Source organism: Ixodes scapularis, unplaced genomic scaffold, assembly GCF_016920785.2.
Source record: "Ixodes scapularis isolate PalLabHiFi unplaced genomic scaffold, ASM1692078v2 ptg000005l_1___fragment_3__unscaffolded, whole genome shotgun sequence".
Classification (NCBI taxonomy): Eukaryota; Metazoa; Arthropoda; class Arachnida; order Ixodida; family Ixodidae; genus Ixodes; species Ixodes scapularis.
Genome location: NW_024609887.1, coordinates 1,632,373 through 1,653,922, shown reverse-complemented (window position 1 = coordinate 1,653,922; position 21,550 = coordinate 1,632,373). Strand labels below are relative to the sequence as shown.

At 44.6% G+C, this 21,550-nt stretch overlaps 1 protein-coding gene across 1 annotated transcript in view; it reads left to right on the top strand.

The window, feature by feature from the left end:
• Nucleotides 1-3,124: 3,124 nt before the first annotated feature.
• LOC120843996 (protein tyrosine phosphatase domain-containing protein 1) overlaps nt 3,125-21,550 on the top strand; it is a 170,543-nt gene continuing 152,117 nt past the window's right edge. Inside the window, exon 1 of the mRNA XM_042287602.1 lies at nt 3,125-3,210. Within this exon, the coding sequence (XP_042143536.1) occupies nt 3,125-3,210 (86 nt within the window). The remainder of the gene's footprint in view (nt 3,211-21,550) is intronic.

Below are 21,550 nucleotides of genomic sequence, written 5' to 3'. Positions count from 1 at the left end.
TCCCTGGAGAAGGGGAACACGAGTGACAAAAGACAAACACAGGGATTATTTTCGTCATTCTTGTCCAGCTCGCTTACACCTTGAGCTGTTTAGACACCTGCTAATTGTATTTCAGCAATTACGCTAAATTAATTTTCCCTCCCAGTGATATATTTTTTATGCCAAATGTGTTAATAAATGTGTCGAAGTTGAAAACATAAAAAATCGACCGTAGTAGAACTCAGTGCATCAAATGAAAATAGGAAATAGTAATTCTTTTTCGGGTTATTGCTTACTTTCAACGCTTACTTTTATCAACATGGTCCTACACACATTTTTAACATTATATTCTTTTTCGACTGTTGCGAGTTGCAGGCGTTTTGCCTTATACGGGTGCCTTCAATGAAACAAAAATTTACAGCAACCCTTTCGCATTGACACGGCGATATCAAAATAACTACTATATTTTATTTTGAAACTTTTGGTGGACACTTTTTCTTAGAATATTTTGGCACCAAGGGGAGAGGCACAACGGAGAACTCCCGTCGGGTCTCCTACAAGAACGACGGTTGCTTCCCGCAATACGTGGATAGAAAATGGTGTACCATTGCGATTCACACGATTACCAGCGAACTCCGCGCTTCCGTGCGCCCCGTTGTTCGGCAGTGCCATGAGTTGCAGAGTGAATTTTCCTACTGTATGAAATGCGGGACATTTTAAAGATTTGAGAATTTCTTGCGGGACGCGGGACACGAGCCCTCAATGCGGGACAGTCCCGCGAGTCGCGGGACGGGTGGTCACCCTATTCAGACCGGTTTCTTTCAAGCCATTCTTTTTAGCTAGCCATTTCTCACGTGTAGCCTGTGACACAAAGCGTATCAAGATTCTGTCTGGGCTTCGGCGGCAGTCTGTGCAGGATATTCAAATCATTTGCTGTTCATTCATCTAGACTAAAGGCTCGTTCACACTCTTGCAACCGAGTACGACCGAGAGAGACCAGACCGGTTTTTAATCCTTTTACGACGTCTTAGGACCAGCTCCGCAGCAGCGCGCCCGGTCTTAAGAGGTCGCAAGAGGCTTAAGAACCGGTCTTGTCTCTCTCGGTCGTACTCGGTTGCAAGAGTGTGAACGAGCCTTAAGTGTTTCTGCAAGGTCATTTGTTTTACAGAAAAGATTTTCACCTTCGGTTTTTGGTAGTCCGTGGATCTCCATGTTCTGCCTCCGACTGTACTGATCTAGCCTATTTATCTCTTGTTTTAGTGCTTTAACTTCTTTGGCATTTCCTGGTCTTGGGTTTCGATGTCAGTTACTCGTTCCCTTAGTTCTTTGATTTCCTGAGACTGTTCTTTGAATGCTGAAAGTAGGTTGTCATACTTGTCTGACATCTTTTGTACTTTTTGTTTGATACTGTCAACAGTAGCCTTCATTGTCATCAAGGTATCCACCTTTTTCCTGATTGACGCGAGATCACCCAACTTCGTGTTCATTTCAGCCAACACCCTAGCAAGATGAGATTCTTTCTCCCGCTCATTTTTGTCTCCTCAGGATTTCAAAGTTCGGCATGTTTTGCCCCTCCATAATTTTTTTTTTTTTGCGGTCTCACCTCTAGATTGCTCTCCTGACGTCTAACTCCTGCTTAGCTCAGTTGGTAGAGAACTCCAGTAGACATGAAGAGGTCCCCGGTTCGATACCAGGACCAGGCGGATTTTTTCAGTCGCGCACCAGTCACCTATCTGTGTTTGGAGATTTGTGTTTCTCCTTTGTCTCCCCTGTTCCCCTTCTCGAGCATTATCATTGTCATACTACGTTCCCTTTTATTATATTAAGCTTCCAGTAACGCATTTGAACCTAGATTCATTGAGACTAGTAAAATATAAAATGAGAGAAGGGAGCCTCCAGTTTGAGCTGTAAAGGAATTTACGTTGTTTCACAGTTTTCGTTTTTCTCCCCGAGTTTTATTTTTTGTTGGATGCTAACAAAGGACGCTTAGTAGGGTATTTCGCAGCCTGTTGGATTATCAGCATCCGCGTACAAGTGCCCCATTGTATTGTGTTAATGTTTCGAAATAAATATCCTTATTCTTATTGATATTGCTGTATAAATACCCGAGTCTTACGAAAAGAAAGGATCGTGCCGACCTGAACACGATCGGCCTTTTTCCGTTGGCCTATAAGGCAGCGCGCTCTTCACAAACAAGTCGGCATGTGCATGTATATACCATGTATGGACACTGCGCACGCGCAAAAACCAGACTCAGGTGATTCGTCTGCACGTGCCTCGTGCTGACAGCAGCGCCACCGCAACGGTATGACGTCAGAGCCACGTGTTGGTCTGCAAGTTTTGGTGTTTTCATCCAATGACTTAGCTGTGGATGGGCCTTTGTCCTTTTTTTGCGTATTTGTCAATGCTGTTTTTCGTAGCGCCGCCTCGTCGTCCTCTATACTGCCGATTCTCTCGGGACATGGACGTTCCCGAGGCTTCGACATTCTTTCAAAGTGCGCATTCGCCGAGTTTAGATATTTTTTTAATCCTACGCTAAACGCGTCCACGCAACACGAAGAGCATGCACATGCGGAGGTGATGGAGCGTCGCGCGGGGTGATTTATCACCTATTCACAAGCGCATTCCGTGACTGCGACGTCGGTGGTGCGAGTGGCCATCGGAGCACACTCGGAGTGACCTGGGCCAATGTGGCCACTCAACGTCTGCTACCCTCACCGCTCTAAATGGATGGCGATTTTACGCCAAACTGGCCAGAAGACACGCAGGCAAAAGAGAAAACTGAAATAGGCTGCTTGAAAAGATAAACACTGACAACGTGGAATCTTGGTCGTAAAGGTTCCTTGCCATCGTCGTTTCTGTGGTGGAAACCGGGCAACGCTTTCCACCAGTGCCGCAGCGGATGGGGTGCACGTGTTCGATTCGACAAGCCTTCCACCCTTTGGGCGCATAGCTTTGGAGGGAGCGCCGGAGGGGGCGGGCGGAGGATCCGTCGATACTCTTCCACGATCGAGCGCAGCTCGTCGCCCGGGGCAACGGACGCGGCCTTGTTGTCAACAAACCACGTGGGCCCGGAGTCTTGTTCGCTGTGGGAAGAAAGTGCGAGCTGGGCGGCTGGCTGAGCCATGCCGTCGCCTGGCATGCCATGAACCCGGACCTGGAGGCTGCTCTGCCCCCGACTAGCACAGAGGGCAACACCTGCATCAGCTACGGAAACCCGCTGCCGTCACGGTGAGTGAACCTCGTACCGTGCTCGGAGATCGCTTCTGCCACTGTACCGGAGCGCGGGGGTTTGTATCGGACCAAAGAACCCCGTGACAGCGGCCAGCGAGTCTGGAACGGGCGGCCACAGTGCGCAGAAACCGCACGCGAGTGCACGACACGTTTGGACTTCCCACCTTCCGACCCTCCGTCAACACCCATCTAGCTTTCCAGTCGAGCGGGGAACAAAAGAAAAAAAAAATGCAGATGATTGTGAGCGTACCTGGTGTTCCGCAGACTTCTTTGTTACTGTTTAAATTAAGCGTGTATTAAAAAAAGAAATCCCCCCCCGCCCCCCCCCCCCCCCCCCAAGAAAAGATGATTGAGATTTTGAGTTTTGTTCCTCAATACTTCGGATAAAAACTTTTCAACTCCAAACAAAATATGAAAACACGGCGTCGACCTCCACTGATGTTAAGAAATCCAATCGTTGAGTTTGTATTTTACAACAATTGTATTTTTATTCATTCACAAGTGAACAGTTTTCGTCCGGATTAACATGGCAAATACACCAACGAAAGTTCAGACGTTCATTCATTCATTCATTAAGTCACTCATTGCTTTATTTTCAAATTTTTATTCCAAAAATACAGAAGTTGTTTGTACCCATAGTTATTATGGCTAGACCGGGGTCCAATTGTAAAAATACACTTCAAAAACGGCAATACAAAAGACACGAAACACAGGAAGATCAGATTTTACAAAACAATTAAGTCGGCTGCTATTCTTAGTTAAAAAAAATGCTTCCAAGAAAGGCAAAAAGTTTTTTTTTTGCTTAATATATATGGGTATTTCATTGCATATTAAAGCGCCAATTCGATCAGACATTGTTCATATCTGCAGTGACATGGCGGTAAATTAAACAAGTGATTCGCTGCAGTTCTTGTTTGTCTAGTTGGATATATAAATAGGCCTAAAGGAAGGGGTTAATCAGTTTGTATGATTTTACGAACTATTTGCATTATTTTAAGTTTGTAAACGGAACTTATTGACAACACGCCTAGTGATTGAAAAAGCCGTCTTCTAGGGTCAATTTTTTTTTCTTTTTTTTAAGAATGTGAGAAATCGTAATGCCCGTTTTTGTAAACGAGTGACCGGGTCTAAGTACGTATTACCCCTCGACTCCATACAATAGGTCAGATGACTGTGTACTAATGTGAAATAAAGTGTGCGCACAATAACCAAATCAAAACATGCGCGACGCGCCTTGCGTAAAGTATGACATCCGTAGGCAATTTTCCAGCAAATGTGTTTAACTTCGTTTTTCCAATGCATGGCAGTATCAAACAGAACACCCAGATATTTATAACACGGAATTCTCTGTTACTCCGCTTCATCCAAACGTAGAACCAACTCATCGTAATTTAAAACCTTCTTGGAGTGGACGACTGTATACTTAGATTTCGTTAAATTAAGTGGGAACTGATTACTCGTGAACCATATCAAAACTATAGTTAGCTCCTCATTTATCTTATGCTGTAGCTCATCTATCGTGTCCTCCCCACAAAAAAAAAAAAATAATAAAGAAAAAACACAAAAACAATGCCGTTTCGTCAGCGTTAATTAATACCTCTCAGTATTTTAAAAACAATGAAAAGACATTTACACAAAGAGAACAAAGAGTGGGCCCAAACACCAAGCCCCGCGGTACAACGGTTGACACCGTTTGAGGTGTAGGTATAAAATCTTTTATTACTACGCACTGTCTTCGATCGGAAAGATAGTTTGTTAGCTGTACCATGTAATTAAATGCAAAGGTGCAAGGGAGCTGGATGATTGCGGAAAATGCGTGAAAGCCATACATATAAAGTTTATTGAGCAAAACATTGTGATTAACTGTGTCAAATGGTTTTTTATATATCTAAGTAACGGCGAACTTATTGTCGTGAAGAGCCCTGTAAATAAGTTGAGTTAAAACAAAACGGCTGAAGACGTTTATCTATTAGACCTGAACCCGTGCTGATTGGGGAAAAAAAAGAGTACTTTAGTAAGAAGTCCATTATACGTTTGCAGGGTATTTTTTGAAAAATTGTGTTGATTATCCTTAAAACTGATATTGGTCTAAAACTAGACGGTGCAGTAGTCTCCATCTTTAAAAAAAGGTATTGCTCTAGATAGCTTAAATTTGTTAGGGTATGTTCGGTCTTCTATCGAATGATTGAACAGATATAGGAAATGAATACTTAATGAATCAATATTGTATTTAATTAATTTGCCTGAAATTGTATCTAGTCCTGCGGCTTTACCTCCTTGAAGGTTTTTAACTGTTGATATAATTTCATTAATTTCAATTTTCTGCATTAAAAAGCTGTTCATAATTGGTGTCAATGAATTCAGGGGGCCATGAACGTATGGCAGCTGGGCTGCTAAGAGAGGCCCTATACTTGTAAAATAATCGTTGAAATTGTCTACCATACTTTGGTCAATTAGATCAGGTAATACATGCTGATTTGCGCAAAGGCCTATAGTGTCATTGACTATGTCCCAGATGATTTTAGTGTCTCCATTTGCTAGCATAATTTTTGTTGAGTAATACTCTTTCTTTCTTTTCTTCATCAGAAAAACTTAGTTATTGCTGGAATATTTAAACTGGCTTAAATAGTAATTACTATGTTTTGTGTTGTTTCCATTTGTTTATTTATTCCATATACCCTCAAGTCCAAAGGCACTAGAGAGGGGGAGTGGGTACCAATGTATTTAGTATAGGTAAAATAAATTGCAGTGATTACGTTATACAATACTAGGTATAGCATTCTTGAACTGCTGGTGATCCTCGATTATTGCTGTTGGGGCAAGAAAGCCATTCCACTCCACTGAAGTGTGGGGAAATACTTAAAAGAAAAAAGAATTAGTTCTAAACGGTTCAATTCCGACTTTCTGAACAAGATCTTATGGAGATGAGATGTATTGAAGGGGGGGGGGGGGGTAAAATATGTTTGGCGTGCAAGAAGGTATGAAGAAACAGTGTGTGAAAGAGTCAGAGACGAGAGGTTTTGTGACGAGATGCTAGGGACGGCAGAGCAAGGTTAGATTGCACTGTACTGATGCTTTCAGTTCCATTATAGGTAGAAATTATAAAGCGAACCGAATTATTTTCAATCATTTGAAGTGAGTGTATCAAGTTTCAATGACTGGGATCCCAAACTGAAACGACATATTCGAGTTTAGAGCAAATTAGGATCTTGTGTAGCAGTAGCTTTATGGATGAAGGTGCTTTTGCAAAGTTACGTCGAAGATAATCCAACATGCGGTTAGCGTTATTAATAACGTACGAGGTGTGAACGCTCCAAGTAAGGTTAGATGAAATGTTAACACCAAGGTATGTATAAGATACGGCGTCTAAAGGCACATTATTAAGAGAGTAAACGGGTAAGTTATTCTAAGCCGAAAGCCTTATACGTCTCATCGTTCAGTCGACCTTGAGCGAAAAACACGTCGGCGACACGTAAGGTACCAAAACGTTTACTTGACCACTCCGGTGAATTAAAAGGCAATGAAGTTGAGAAAGATGACAAAGCGAATTAAGAGGATTCAAAATGAGTTAAGAGGAATGAAAGTGAATTTTAAGATCAATTAAAGTGAATTAAGAAGGATTAAAAAGAAGTAAGAGGGGACGACGAAAAATTGTGTGCGTGAAATCTGGAAATAACATATGAAAGATATAAAGAGAATGTCAAAAAAGAGAATGTGAAAAAAGAAAACGTGAAACACAGTAAATCGCGTGTCTGTCTTCAATGCATCGGCGCTTGGGCATTCGCCATGAAGCCGTCTTAGGGATACCATAAGAGACCCTGTAATTTTTTTTCGAGAGACACCCATAAGTTTACATTTGCTCATGGTTAGTTTTATGCACCATGCTTTGCACCATACAGAGATGGCATTCAGATCAAATTGGAGAGTGGTTATATCGTTATCACATAACATTCTCCGGAAAACTACACAGTCATTTGGAAACAAATGAATATAGAACGAAACACAAGAAGAGAGGTAAAAAATGTCGTTAAGAAAAAAGAAAGGTCCAAGCATAGAGCCTTGGGGCACACCAGAGTGAACGCCACTTGGCGGAGATGTGAGTCTGTTAGCTGAAACGAACTGAGGACGGTTAACAAGAAAATATTCAAGTCATATAAGAAGCTCGGGACATAGACTAAGTTGAGTTAATTTAAGAAGTAAAAACTTACGACACACATTATGAAATGCTTTCGAGAAGTCTAAGAAGATGCAGTCAACTAGGGATGATCGGTCAAGAAAGGCGTTTAGTTTATGAGTGAAAAATACCATTTGAGTTTCGCACGAATACGCTCTACGGAAGCCGTGTTTTGAAGGTGTGAAGAACTAATTCGATTAAAAAAAGTTGGCGGGGTTAGAGAACAAAATGAGCTCTTAAATTTTAAATGGGATGCTTGTGAGCGAAATCGGTCGATAATTAAGTGGAGAATTCTTGTTATCTGATTGGTGGAGTGGAACAACCTTCCCCACCTTCCACTCAGCAGGGAGAAAACCATCATCAAGGGACTGTTGGAAAAATTGATAGAATAATAGAAGAATAAACACTGGTACTTTTTAAACTTCTTGGGTCAATTAAATCGCAATCAAGATCAGAAAATTGTTTAAGTGATCTAATTAGTATGCTTTCCACACCACTAGGATCAACAATGACAGGAAACATTGCAAGGAACTCACATGAGTTTATATTAGGTAATGGGACGTCTGTAGTTACAGAAAAATTGCGTGAACATATTTCATTAAGAACGATGGCACATTGATTTGAGGGAATGACATTACCAGCACTGTTGACGAGGGTGATATTGTTATTAAATTTTGGGTTAATAACACGCCAAAACGTTTTTGTGTCAGTTGATAGCATGACGGGCAAAGTATTCTGAAGATATTCTTTTTTAGCTTCTCTTACCACTGTTATGTATTCCTCGGAAGTAAGCTGTTAAGCGGCCCAGCGCGCATCGTTAGAAGAAAGTTTAGCTGACCTGTACTGTCGTTTTTTTTTTTTGTTAGATAGGCGTTTTATGTGAATGCTAAACCACGGTGGGGCGTTACCACTAGAGATGATAATGTTAGCAGGGATGTACTTATTCGTTAGAGCATTAACCTTGGCGACAAACATGTCCCAGTTAATTTGTACACTATGATTATCAAAATCTTTCAAGAATATATCAAGTAACACAGATAATTTAGTATTTATGTCTTAAACATGTGCATTTCTGTAGTTAGTTTAAAATAGTTTCCACTTTTTTATCGTTTAATTTCGCGACAGGCTTATGTGAAGTGAAAGGAAAGATTGACCGCTCAAACTAGGTTAATAACTAATGTCAGATTCAAGATCGGGCTGAGATATTAGTATGAGATCAAGGACGTTCGCGACAGATGAGATAGTTTTGGGTAGGCTGTTTCACGAGGTGTGTGAATGAAAAGACAGAGCACAATTCTAAAGGTTCATTTGCCAGGGTAGAGAAGGGGGCCATGCAGGGTGCCTCGGTATCCCATGTTATATTGGAATGTTGAGATCACCAAACAAAAACAAATATAACGTGGGGTAGCGAGTTCTGACAAGGTATGATCCCAGTTTTTTTTTTTTTGGTATCGCTAAAATTTGGCTGGTCATCCAAGGGCAGACTGGCATATTGTATTTCCTTGACGTCTTTTTTACAGTAGTGAGCAGTATCGCGAATTTTAGAGTAGCTGCGAAAAAACAAGGCGAGATATTAATGCAAAAGTGCAGGCAAGCTGGACAGAATAAACAATAATCATCCCTGGAGAAGGGGATCAAGAGGAACAAAGGATAAACACAAGTCTCCAAACAAAGCTAAGAAACTGATGAGCGCTAAAAAAACCGGCCTGGTTCTGGAATGGAACTATGGACCTCTCCATTTCCAGTAGAGCGCTCACCAACCGAGGTAACCAGGATTTTTTAAATTTATTTTGCACAAAACACGCTATACACAAAAAGCACACAAAATAAACGGGGGCTAAAACACTACGTGCTCTTGCTGGGGGCCGTAGCAATCCTTAAAACTTTTTCATGCCTATTAGATCATCTTACAGGCCGACCCACTCGGGCGGGGTCTCGATCCTTTCAAAAACACTCTTGACCTGCAAAGCAACTTCAATAAGAACTAAACGGATTTTTATAAATGTTACAAGGATTGTCGGTGCAAAACCGCAATGATCAAGCACGCAAAATCGACTATAAAGTTCATTGGTGTTCATAATTAAGTTAAAAAAAAAACTTTGCTTGCAAACTGAATGAATGATCAAAGTTTTATCGCAACCTATAGAACTTGAGCTACTTAATTTAGTATTCAAATGTTGTGTTATATTCTAACATTGTATTAGTCTAGTGAAACAATGTTTTGTTTACCTTTGATTACATACTTTGAATGACCCTTCACAGGTGTTCATCGTTTGTCTGTTTGTAAACGTCTTTATTGGGCCTTTTTGAGGCCCAATAAAGTGCTGCAATCGTGCAGCGCTTTTCATCGATTCGCACACATGTTGAATGTGCCCTTTCCGAGATTATTTTTGGCCACTCTCATATAACTATCGTAATCTTAGTTCATTTAATCTGTACATGGTATGGTGTCCTTTGGATGGCTGGTGAAGGAAGAATTCGAAGGCAGACACCGTTGCGGAGCCTAAACATTCCAGACGTTAGTTCGCTTGCTTTGTTCGATGTACCGTGACGAGACTTATTTATGGCTTACACTGACGTCACATCACATATGTTTGACCCCCATGTAAGAGGAAGAGAAAGAAGCTGCTTTTTTAAGAATTTTTCAGTGACGGGTTAATCTATAATTTTCTGGGAGGAGAACAGCGACGTCTGTGTAAATCCGGGAGGCACAAAAGAGGATCCTGGTAACAGTGGAGCTCCTTCTTCCCGTCTTCTCTCGTGGTCATCGGAGTGCTCTTTGACTGACGTCACGTGCAAGCCATGTGTAAGCTTGTATGCGTCACGTATTTGAGGCTGTCGTGTAAAACCTTGGAATGCTCGTCTTCGACACTCCCCAGACATATCGTGACAATAGAAGATGCCGAAGTTTATCGAGAGTTTTACCAACTAATGGCCTCGCACAGAGGGGTACCCATAGTCGAAACTGGAACAAATACAGCGAAGAAAACCTTAACTTTCGTACGTCTGCCGTTGACCGAATATGTACCAGATTTTAACCACCACTAGCATTCAGACATCTAAACTTATATTTGAGCCACTAGATGCCACTGCATTTCTGAAAGGGTCTGTTGGGCCACTACAACCGTCCTTCTTAAATAACAAGTTTAGATGTTAAAAAAAAAAAAAAAATCTAAGAAGTTCAGTGCAGCGCAATGGAAGCTGTATGCTCTTTAGCCAATCGACAGAGCGAGCACATCACAACATAGTATCACTATGCTCTTTAGCTTTCTTTTGGTTATTTATTTATTTTACCCGCGACTGGTCATTGGAATCGCTGCTTAATTGATTTTAATTATTCACATTGGTGCTAGCCGTGAACCGCGCGTAGGGACACACCCAAACGCGGTGATCGCTGAGAGACAAATACGTTTATTCGCGCGCTTTTGATTCCGACTACAGAGGGCTGGCGGCGCTGCTTGTGCCGGTAATACGTATGACGATGCCGCTGGCCAGACTAGCAAAGGGTCCTAGTTTGTTACAGCTAATATCTTTTGGGATATGGCGTGTGTTATTGTAGGGAGTGGATTAAATACCCCGAGCGTGTCTGGTGTGTGACCATAAAGTCCGTCCGATCATACAAACGATAGTGTGCAGACACCGTTGGAACGTTGGTTTACCGCGGTACACGCGCTTCGTATGAAACGTGCCAAACTATTTTTTGAATTGGTTGCCTTGCGGTATAAAGCTCGAATGATGTGACAACTTGCATTCAAATCTGTCTGCAGACGTTTCGACACCAGGTTACCGCATATCAACAGACGAAAGCATAATTTTTGCTTTGGTGCTGCATGGTTGTTTTTGTCAAATTTTTTTTTTTATTACAAACGTTATAATGGTACTTTATTTTCACTTTCAAATAAAAAAAAACTCTTCTTGACTAAGTTTTTTACTTGAGAGAAACCAATATTAATATGGAAAGCACGTGAAATACAAATGAAGTGCGAGCACTGCGATAAAAAGGAACACTCGTATTATCTGATGCGGTCTTAATAGGTGTTCAGTCAATGTTCTCACCCGGATCGCAATCAATATCTGCGCTTGACGTATCATTTTTGCCAATGTTGATGACAAAGCTGTCCACAACGTCATCAATGGCGTGGTCCCCTTTTACCACCTTGTTTTCTTTGACAATAACGTGACTGCAATAACACGCGCACCTCTCCCGCGTGACCTGAGCGAATGTTTTGGTGACATAACGGTTCTTGATCACTAACCTTAAAAGTTTTGTTTTCGGAGGCCATGTTCCCTTTCACTTGGTTCCAAACCATTTTTATAGGGTTCAGCTGGCAGGGGTAAAGTGGCAAACGCTAAACTGTTTGGCCGAATTGTGCAGAACTGCGGTCAATGATGCAATAGTTGTTGTCGTCTTGCTCTGTAGATACCAGCCTAAAATGCTCAGCCTTGACGAGCCCCTCGCTCCATGAAATGCTTCCGCAGAAAGCCGGTCCTGCATGTCTTTCTGTGAGGCCATTCGGGGAACGTTCTAGGTCTTCATGAGTGATGTGGAGCGTTGTCCACCACAATGACGCTCTTCGTTGTCCATCACAATGACGCTGAATCATGGTTGTCAGGAGGCACGTAGCCAGGATTTTGTTTCGGGGGGGGGGGGGGGGGAGGGGCACCCATGACAAAATGTTGTATGAGGGGGAGAGGGGAGAGGAGGCCCCAGCAAAATTGAAGATTTCGGGAGAGGGGGGGGGGGCCGGGCCCCATGGGCCACCCCCCTGGATACGTGCCTGGTTGCCAGTTATCTGAACCTTTATTAGAAATCGCAGGAAACGTTTTTCTGTCCTCCAGAAATGTAGAACAGTTCGCGACCAAGCAAAACGATATCGCTTGAGCTGCCTAACACCTGATCAAGTTGCATTTTTTTAAATTATGACGATGAGAGTTGCGTCGGCTCTGATCTAGCCACCAAGACGGCGGCGCCCACTAGCAGATCGGGAAAAGAGTGCCTAGTGCCACTAAATAAGCTACGCTCCAGAGTTACCAGACTTGCCCATCTTGAGACTTTAAATCATGGTTGCCAGTATCTCAATCTTTATCTGAAATTACAAGAAACGCTTTTCTTTACTCCAGAAATGTTTAAAGGAGCTGTGCAACAATTTCAGGGTTTTGCTTAAATAATTGTGGAAGTTGATGCCTGAGACATCTGCAGTGAACTACAGAAAACCGATTTTTCCTGGACACCCTAGTTTTTATTTAAAACAATGAAAAAGATCCAGGTTTTTGCCGCCTCTCAACTCGTGCATCGTCTTCCGTGTCACGTGTACAGTGACGTCACTTGAGTAGGCGCGGAGTTCCGGAAAAGTTCTCTCTTTAGAGCCATCAGCGAGCAGCGAGCGACCGCGTGACTACGTGCTGGCGGGCGCCCCGCGAAATATACGGTGGAAGGAGGAAAGTCTCATCCGGGTCCGGCCATACCCGTCCTTGCCCGTCCGGCGCTGTCCCCCTTCCCCTCCGGCTTCTGGCGGCTATTCGCGGTTTTGTGGACCTAGGATAGATGGCGCCACTAAAACTCCGTATAATAAAAGTTTTGTCGATGATACCAGGGTTTCGACGCATTTATATATATGTTGGAACGATACGATTTATAGAAAAGTTACCTTTTATTGAGCAGGTATTCGCACAACTTGCTATCTTTTTTACAACTACCCAAGTGAAGTCACGCCGCTTGTTTCTCATGGCCGACGCTCGTGGCTGCAAGTCGGGAAATATTCCAAGTTTTGGCTCGCTATTACGCGGCGGAATCGCAACATTTCGATGAAAGAGGTGTGTTTTCTGCCATTTGTGACACAGTGAACAATATCAAAAGCAGAAAATGCCAATTCTTTCAACGTTAAAATCGTTGCACAGCTCCTTTAAAGGAGATTCAACCGCGATTCATTTGTAGCCTTTTCCTCATAGATGGAGCAGAATTTTTTCCGGAGCAAACGAATTGCATGATCGCAGCTGCGCATGCAGGTTGGGCGCTAGGAATGGTATCGGGCCACGAGTTGTTCACCGCCGATCTAGGCGAGCTGGGCTTTTTTTTTTTTTCCCCGGCGTCCGCCCCTATCGGCAGGGACCAACGGCCGTCTCGATACACCAGCAATATAGTAAAAAAAAATGACTTCGATTTCCGATTGGTTTCAAGGTTGGAACGACGTTCGAACCAATCAGACGTGTTTTGTGAACACCCTATTTTCTGATGTTGCTGGGCGTTGGTTTGCACCCGCGTTTTCAGCGTTTGCAAATGCGTCATTCGTTTGCAGATGAGGTCGCTCATGCAACTGACGCCTTGACAGTATGTATTGGCTTTGGCGGCGTTCATTGCTTTTTGGTCGCATGGAATTTGGTTTTCGACGAATACGCAGCGGTGTGTTGTAACAGACTCCTGCAGCGCGAATGTTGCTGTCGATCTATGCTCTACCAAGTTCAGCCTTTAGATGCGAGCCTGTCATGACTAGCGTCAGAATATTCACGAGTCACGGTCGTAGGTAGATAGCTTTTGACCATGTTAGTGGTCAGAAGCTATTTTCAGTGCCTCTTAAAGGGGCCCTGCAAGGACTTTCTTACTGGTTTTTAATTTGCACCGAACCTGAGTGCACTGAACGTAATAACTTAATAAAACGTTTCTTTTCTCGAATTTCGCTTTATATTAAAAGTTATAGACAAATCAATGTCACAAAAACAAGCAAAAATACAGTAAACTTGACATTTGGGCTAGTTGGTAGTCTAACATATTGACCTGTTCTTCTTCTCTCTACCATGTGCGCTAAATACTCAATAAGCAAAAAATAACCTCCTTCATGACGTCCTTGGTTACTTGAGCGGCCGTGAACTAGAGAAGGGGTAATGAGTTCCGCGATCGCTCACGGCCGCCGCACTCCGTGTCAACGGCTCGACAGGGCGCCACTAAAGCACGTTCTGGCTATGCTGTATGAAGCGGGCAGCCAGGGCGGCTCGCATTGCATTTGCTGCGCGATGAAACACTAATTTGGCGTGACACTTCATTGGGCACAAACGACTGCAAGCACGGGGTAAAGATCAGTTCAGGACGGGAGCCACTTCGCGCTGCCATACCGCCAAAAGGCCAAACCGCAAGCCAAATCTGCCCGCCGAAGGCCTTCGGAACGCTCGGAACCGGTCGGATCCTCGAGGCCGTATACGACCGCAGCGCTGCCGCGTACATCCGGGACCTTTCTACGCTCGCCGCTCGTTGGTGCCTGATCCCACTAACCCTTTCTAATATGCACCGCCTTTTCCACCGCTTGGTGGCGGGTGTGTCGACGGATCATTTCTTGTTTCCGTACTTCATAAACTGCATTTCTTTTTTTTTTTTTCTGATCGGAAATAGTGAATAAAAACTACTCTTATAAATAATTGAAACGGATCGCGCGACTTATATTTTGTACTTCGACTAAAAAGAAGCTTTTAGCGGCTCTGACCAGAAGTAAGCCAAGGACCAAAGACGTCACATATCGCGCGCTTTCGGCACCGCGGGTCGCCCCCGTAGGTTGACGAGGTTTCGGCGTCGTCCGATTAAAATATGACGCACTGATATTTAGTTTCTCTCTCCGTGCCCGCTGGCTTGCCCGAACCCAAAAAGACGTGGAAACCGCAAAAAAGGTAGACGCTTAAATACAATTGCAGGGCCCCTTTACAACGCAAGCTTCACGGATATTAATAGCGAGTTTTAGTAGACCGTGTTTCCCCCTCCGCTAAGCCCCTCCGCTACCCGGAACTCTACAGCCCAGGCTATCGGCGCGCAGGCGCAGTGGCGGTTTCTGCGTAGCAGAGGCTTAGCGGAGGGGGAAACGCGGTCTACTAAAACTCCCTAATATTTATCTACAGCTCTGTTCGTCTTCGCGTGGAGCGCAGGCCCCCCCTCCCGTGATCCGTCCGTAAGGCTGCTGCTTTCTTCAAAAACCACAACCCTTATCTCCTTAATTCTCTTATCGATAACAATGCGAAGAGAAAGTCGTCTACTTTTTGCGTAGCCGGCGGGTGCACTCAAGGTCAAAGCGGACGCGCTTCAAAAATAAAACACAAAGAAAAGCACAGCAACGCAATGCTTCGCCACGGAAGGCGTCGTGAAGCCGGCAAAGTTCGCCGCGCCTGAGCAGTGGGGCAGCCTGATGTCACCGCCGGAGCGCCGTGTGCAAAGGGAAGACGTAGTGCGCTGCTTGGAAACGTGCACAGCCTGTAGGAACGCTTTCGCATTCTATACACGTAAGCAATCCTAAATATCTCTGTCTAATATATTTTTTTTTCAATTAGCAAGGAAGAGTTTTACGTTCTGGCATCATCGCAACCCATGTGGAGAAACAAACAAACTTGCGCTCCGCATAGGTTTTTTAGAGCGCAGCTGGGGGTTTGGTGGCCGAGTGGGCAAGCGCACACCCATAGAGTTATTACAATAAACGCTAGAGGCTCAGCTTGCGCTAGTGTCTACGAGACTTCCGGTTGCAAATTGAAGCAGACAGCATGCAGTCTACATTTCCAGTCCTCCCGAGTATTCCTATGGGAAGACGTACTTGATATTTTTCTCTTCGCCAGAGAATAATAGCAATTAGCGCAGTTTCTTTACTCGTAACGAGTACTATGTATCTTTAATCACATTATAGAAGTGTTATTTATTTAGTTAATGAGTTTTTTTTTTGTATTATCACTGAGCGATGTTTAAATTAGCAACAATCGTGTCTCGGGTCTATTTTGTGCAGCATGATATGCCAATACCAGCTATCAAAGGTCAATACAAGCTATCAATCAATGGACACAAAATATCATACAAGCTATCAATGATTATTCGTGCACAGTTTGTTACTAATCCAGTACGTGTTCTTCGTTCCACAACTCCATGCTTCGTTCTTGTCGTCTGTTTTGATTGTTTGATTTGACGTATATTAGCATCCTTTTAGTGTTTTGTTAATCTGATTCACTCTGTCTGCTTCATAGCCTTGACTACATGCGTAAATGCGTGCACTATAATAGCAGTCTGCAACGTTAACACGTATTATACATGTGAATTGGGGTATTTTATAGCAGTGTTCGACGCCATCAATTCTAAAGAAAAACGCTTTATCTGGCATATTTATGTACATCCGATTGTAAAACATTCCAAACTTCTTATTCCGTCACAACACTAGGCAATATTTGCTCTCATAATCGTGCGCGAAGAGGAAACGCAATTGCGTTTTCCCATAGGAATACATTACCGGAAGTCAAATATAGACTGCTTGCTGTCTGTTTCAAAATGCAACAGCACACTAGCGCCAGCTGAGCATCCAACGTATATTGTAATACCTCTACGCGCACACTAGCTCGGAGCAGGTGGAGCGAAAGCTCGCGCTGCAGAAACCAGGGGTCCATGGTTCAATCCCCGCCCCGGCCCGTTTCGATCTGGATAAGCATCGTACCGGCGTGCGGTCGTGTATCACTTCATTTCAACTTAGCCGATGCTAGCGCGAGCATGTGGCCCCGAAGAGTGCTTTCGCTGCACGAACGCGCCTGCTTGGGAGGGACGCTGAAAGCCCAGAGCCCAGGCTTGTAGCATCGGCTGCGTCTGGACTTAAGCTGAAGCGAAATATCAACTTTCAGCAATGGTGGTACCGCGGTGTGAGAATCGCGCTCCCTAGGTCCTGGATGATGGGCTTCACAATAAAGGTGCTTGCCTAGACCTTCCTGGCGTGAAAAAAAATAAAGTAAGGCCCTAATACTGTTCGTATATCGCAAAACTAGAATTCCTTACGCGTCGTAGACCCCACCTCGTAATGCTGTTCTACGAGGATCATCCAGATGACAGCCATTTTGATAGGCGCCAGCGCGCCCCCTATAGGTCGTGAAAGTTGCGAATAGGGCTCCGTAGATTTTTCTTGTGCGTCAACAAAAACTCTACACTCGCACTGCCGCACGCGCCACACGCGCACGCCTTCCCCGTATAAAAGATTCGAAGTAAATAAGCAAAATAAAGTGGTGAGGAACGCGTGTGCAAGATGCCATTTGTTTTAGGCTTTTGCTTTAGAACAGTTACTGCTGCAGACGTCGGCGCGTGCGGTGCGTGGAGCACCATTTCCTGCATTCTCCTTGATCCGTGAGTAAATTTGCAATAGGTCTATTCAGTAGATTAGTTATCAACAGGCACCTTTTTCAAGGTCAGTAAACTCTCAGGTAGATGATAAAGGTTTCGCAAAAATGTGCCGCCGTGCGTCCCGCGTCAGCCATATCAGAACGGCTCTAGCCATGTGCGCTCCAACCGCCCTCTCTTTGTCGTCGTTCCAAGCCACCCCCCCCCCCCCCCCCCCCCCGTTTGCGTGCCTAGTTTCCTCGGGGCGGCAATAGTCGTCCACGCGAAATAATGACCACCGACCAAGACAACCATAATTGTGCGTGCGTGCCTTTCGTCACGATGACCACCGATCAGGACAATAAATGTGTTTGTACGTTTGTTCAAAATTCTGTGTCACGTCTCTGTCGTGTGCTAAACAGCTTCGTTGGTCATCCATTTTCACTAACTAGAAGGGCTCATGATTTTTTTTTTTTTTGCAAGATGAAGTATAGAATGCACTTTGGCATGGCGGAAGGACGTTACGTGCGAGCCATGGAAAGCGATAACTCGGCCGAACTTGCGCCTTCTCACCTCTGGAGCTACGTGACACCTAGTACGACTAAATAAGCTACGCTTATTTAGTGCTTTTAGCGCTAAGCGCAGCTCATTTAGTGAGTTTAGTGACAACGTAAAATAAAAGAGCTGAGTGGGATTACCACATTCAATGTTGTCATGGGATCATCATCAACACCTGCCTTGGTTCACGCGCGTATCAAGTGGGAAAAAACATAGCATTTTGTCAGAGATATGTAATTAAATGTGCTATGGGTCGAGAGCTCTCACGTTAACATACCCCACAGCGTTTTTTTCAATATAAGATGGGCCAGAAATTGACTGAGATATGAAGCGGCCGATAAAATTTGGGTGGCGATGCGAGCTACTTGGTTCATACTTAGTGGATTCGACACAGCGCACAAGAAACGAAGGCAAAGTAGAAGGGTGTACACGGGACAAGCGCTACTTTTAACTGAAATTTTATTGAACAGAAATACCAGAGTAAACAACAGAATTCCACACCATCATGGCCAATTCAGCACGTGTCGAGATAACATATCTCTTTGCTATGTAGAACGACCCATGTTTGGCTAGCACATTGCCCAGTCCTTTCTTTTTTAATCATGTAGGCCTCTAAAATTTCTCTAGTCATCTGATTCCCCACCCCCCTTCCAGCAATTGTGAGTTTATGGAAGCCGGGCCGGCATCATCCACAATCTGCACAATGAAGCGGCAAGTGCCCCCCTTCCCCCCCCCCCCCCCGGCTATCGACCGTAAAGACCAAGTATGCTCACGCAGTCTTTCACTTACAGATCGACCTCGCCGCACGTCAGCAGAATCCTACACAGGACGCCCATCATACATTCCACACATTTGTTCCTATGTTTGACTGAGCAAGTGCGCTTGGGCCCACATTTGTTGGCAACTCTTCGACAGAATTGAGTTTACGATTGCGCCTGCTCTGCACAAGCACCAAGATGGCGGTGCCCGCAACAATATCGCGAACAGAGTGCCGATCCTCTAAGCGTAGCTCATTTAGTTGCTCTAGTAGTGCCGATACTCTAAGCGTTTAATTTAGTGGCTCCAGTGAACATATAAACACCTTAACCTTTTTTTTATTGTTCGTTACTTTTGGCCCTAAACTGACTTTTCAAATTTTTATTGCACGTGCGACCCCGACCGCACATGTCTCCAACACCGGTAGCCATTGTAAAAAAACACGCGCTGCCATCTCTCGGCAGCACCGCAAACTATGCTGTGAACGAGTCTGGGTCGTCCAAAACAGCCAAGGGGCGAGCGAGGGTGCGCGGACGAGCTACAATCGTCCTAGGTGATTCGGGAACGGCTCTAGGTGGACGAGATAAGCTCGTCCAAAACATTTTAGTGCTGCCGGCACGTAAAAAAAAAAAAAAAAGAGACGTTTACAATTCTCTGTAATGCCAAATTATACCCGTGCCACAGGGGCAACTCGAATGCTATTTACAACGAAGGACATTTGAGCGGACGGCCAATCAGCGCGCGACACTCCGGGCGTAGCGCATTCCACGTGCGACAGATTGCGCGCTGATTCGCCGATCACACAAATGACATTCGTTGTAAATGGCGTTCGAGTTGCCCGTGTGGCACGAGAATTAGAGCGCAGCTCTTGAGAAGGAGGAGGGTAGGTACCCTCCCCTCCTCCCCTCTCCTCCGTTACTCCTCCCCTCCTTCGTCCCCTCCTCCGTGACGTCACTCGTGACCCTAATGACGCTAGTGACGTCATTCGGGACCTTCGTCAAGGCCTTCACGAGCGACCTTCATGACCTTACTCGGGACGTCACAAGATCACTGTGAAGGTCGTGACCTTTGTCGTGACCTTCGTTACGTCACTCATGACCCCCGTGACGTCATTATGGAAACGTCCCATAAAGCAACGCGCGGTTACGCCGACGGCGACGGGGTCGTCGCTCAAGCCGGGAACGGGCGCGTAAAAGCTGCGCTCTAAATTGCGTACGAAACTAAAAGCGTGAGAGATAAGACGTTCAAAAAGGAAGGGAAAGAAAACAAGCGACATTTGGGCACACGCCCTTTGTCAGACGTTGGCGTGTGCCCAATGTGGTTAAGGGGTTAAATACCTTCTAGTACTTCTGACGACTGCGTATTCGGCGAATTAGTTGACATATTTAAGGACGGGCGACCAGCGTAGGCGAACAGGCTAGAGCTCGCCCGGCAGCTCGGCTCGGCTTCGTTGAGCCGAGTCGAGATAACCGGAGAAGCCGGACACATCAGGTGACGTCACGCGATGTGGAGAGGAGGTATTGGAGGGGCCTTACTCAGACTAGGTAGGGACCTTAAAAGGATAGCACAACGAAATTTGGGCGCTTATTTCTTGGTTCATTCGTGTTCAACGGCGCCCAGTATCACATCAGACACACCAATCTCTTGTTGAAAAAGGTACGAAAACGAATTTTAAAACTAATTAAACGATTAGCAATGAGCACCCGATGGATGTCGCTAATGCCTCGTTTGTAATGTCCGTCTGGGAATCTTGAAAGGTTGTGACGATAATTGTTTCGCCTTCAGCCACCACGAGAGAAGAGGGGAGGGAGGAACTCCCCACTCAACGGGACTCAATTTTGTGTATCCAAGACGTCACTACTCTCCCTCTACCCTATTGAAAATTCCATCAAGATACGTAATTTGGGACACTGACTGCCAGTCAGCAGCCTTGGTGGAACGACCCTGATGGTCCATCAGATGGCGTCTGACTGCCACTGCCAAGGGAATTTCATCAACAAGGGCAGCATTTATATAAGAGTAAAGCTATACGCACTCATAAATATCGCCAAATGCCCCGACAAAACTCTAAGAAAAAGTGAGCACCCCCCCCCCCCCCCCCCCCCCCCCCAGTAATCATGCGTTTTGACGGCTGTAGCTACCCCACAGGCTTACTTAAATGCCCACTGGGCTCGAGCCATTAAGCGTTACCACCCCTTTGGCAAGGGACAAGCATGGGGTAGTCACGTCTTATAAACTCTTGAATTGAACATTCAAGTACTTGCAGCCGTTCAATAGTAAAAGTCACTTCAAAAATCTCAAAAAAGTACTTGAAACTTGTTTTTCTTTGTGCGTTTGTTACCATTTATTCAAATTTGAACCGTTTGTTTGTTTGGCAATGTATTTTAATTACTCTTGGAAAGGATGCAGGACAGTTGGTAGGACGCTAGTGTGCGCATTCTTGTCACCGTCCTGCAAAGGGAAGGGAAAGGGGTAAGAAAGAGATAGTATAGTAAAGGATGTGAGAAGTAAAAACAATTTTCAGAAGTGCAATGTCCATACGTAATAAAACAATAGAACCGCCAACACTTCAACGTCAAGCCGCTGGAAAGGTGGTATGATCGTGATTTATCTTCATCCCAGAGGAAGAGATCAACTGTGCCAATGCCGTGGCGTGTGCCCTCTAGGTGTCCTGTGGCAACGCAGTTTTCTGGAGGTTCGGAAATCCGGCAGGAGGGTGCGACAATGACTTAGTCGTGTGCTGAGAATCTTGTGTTTAT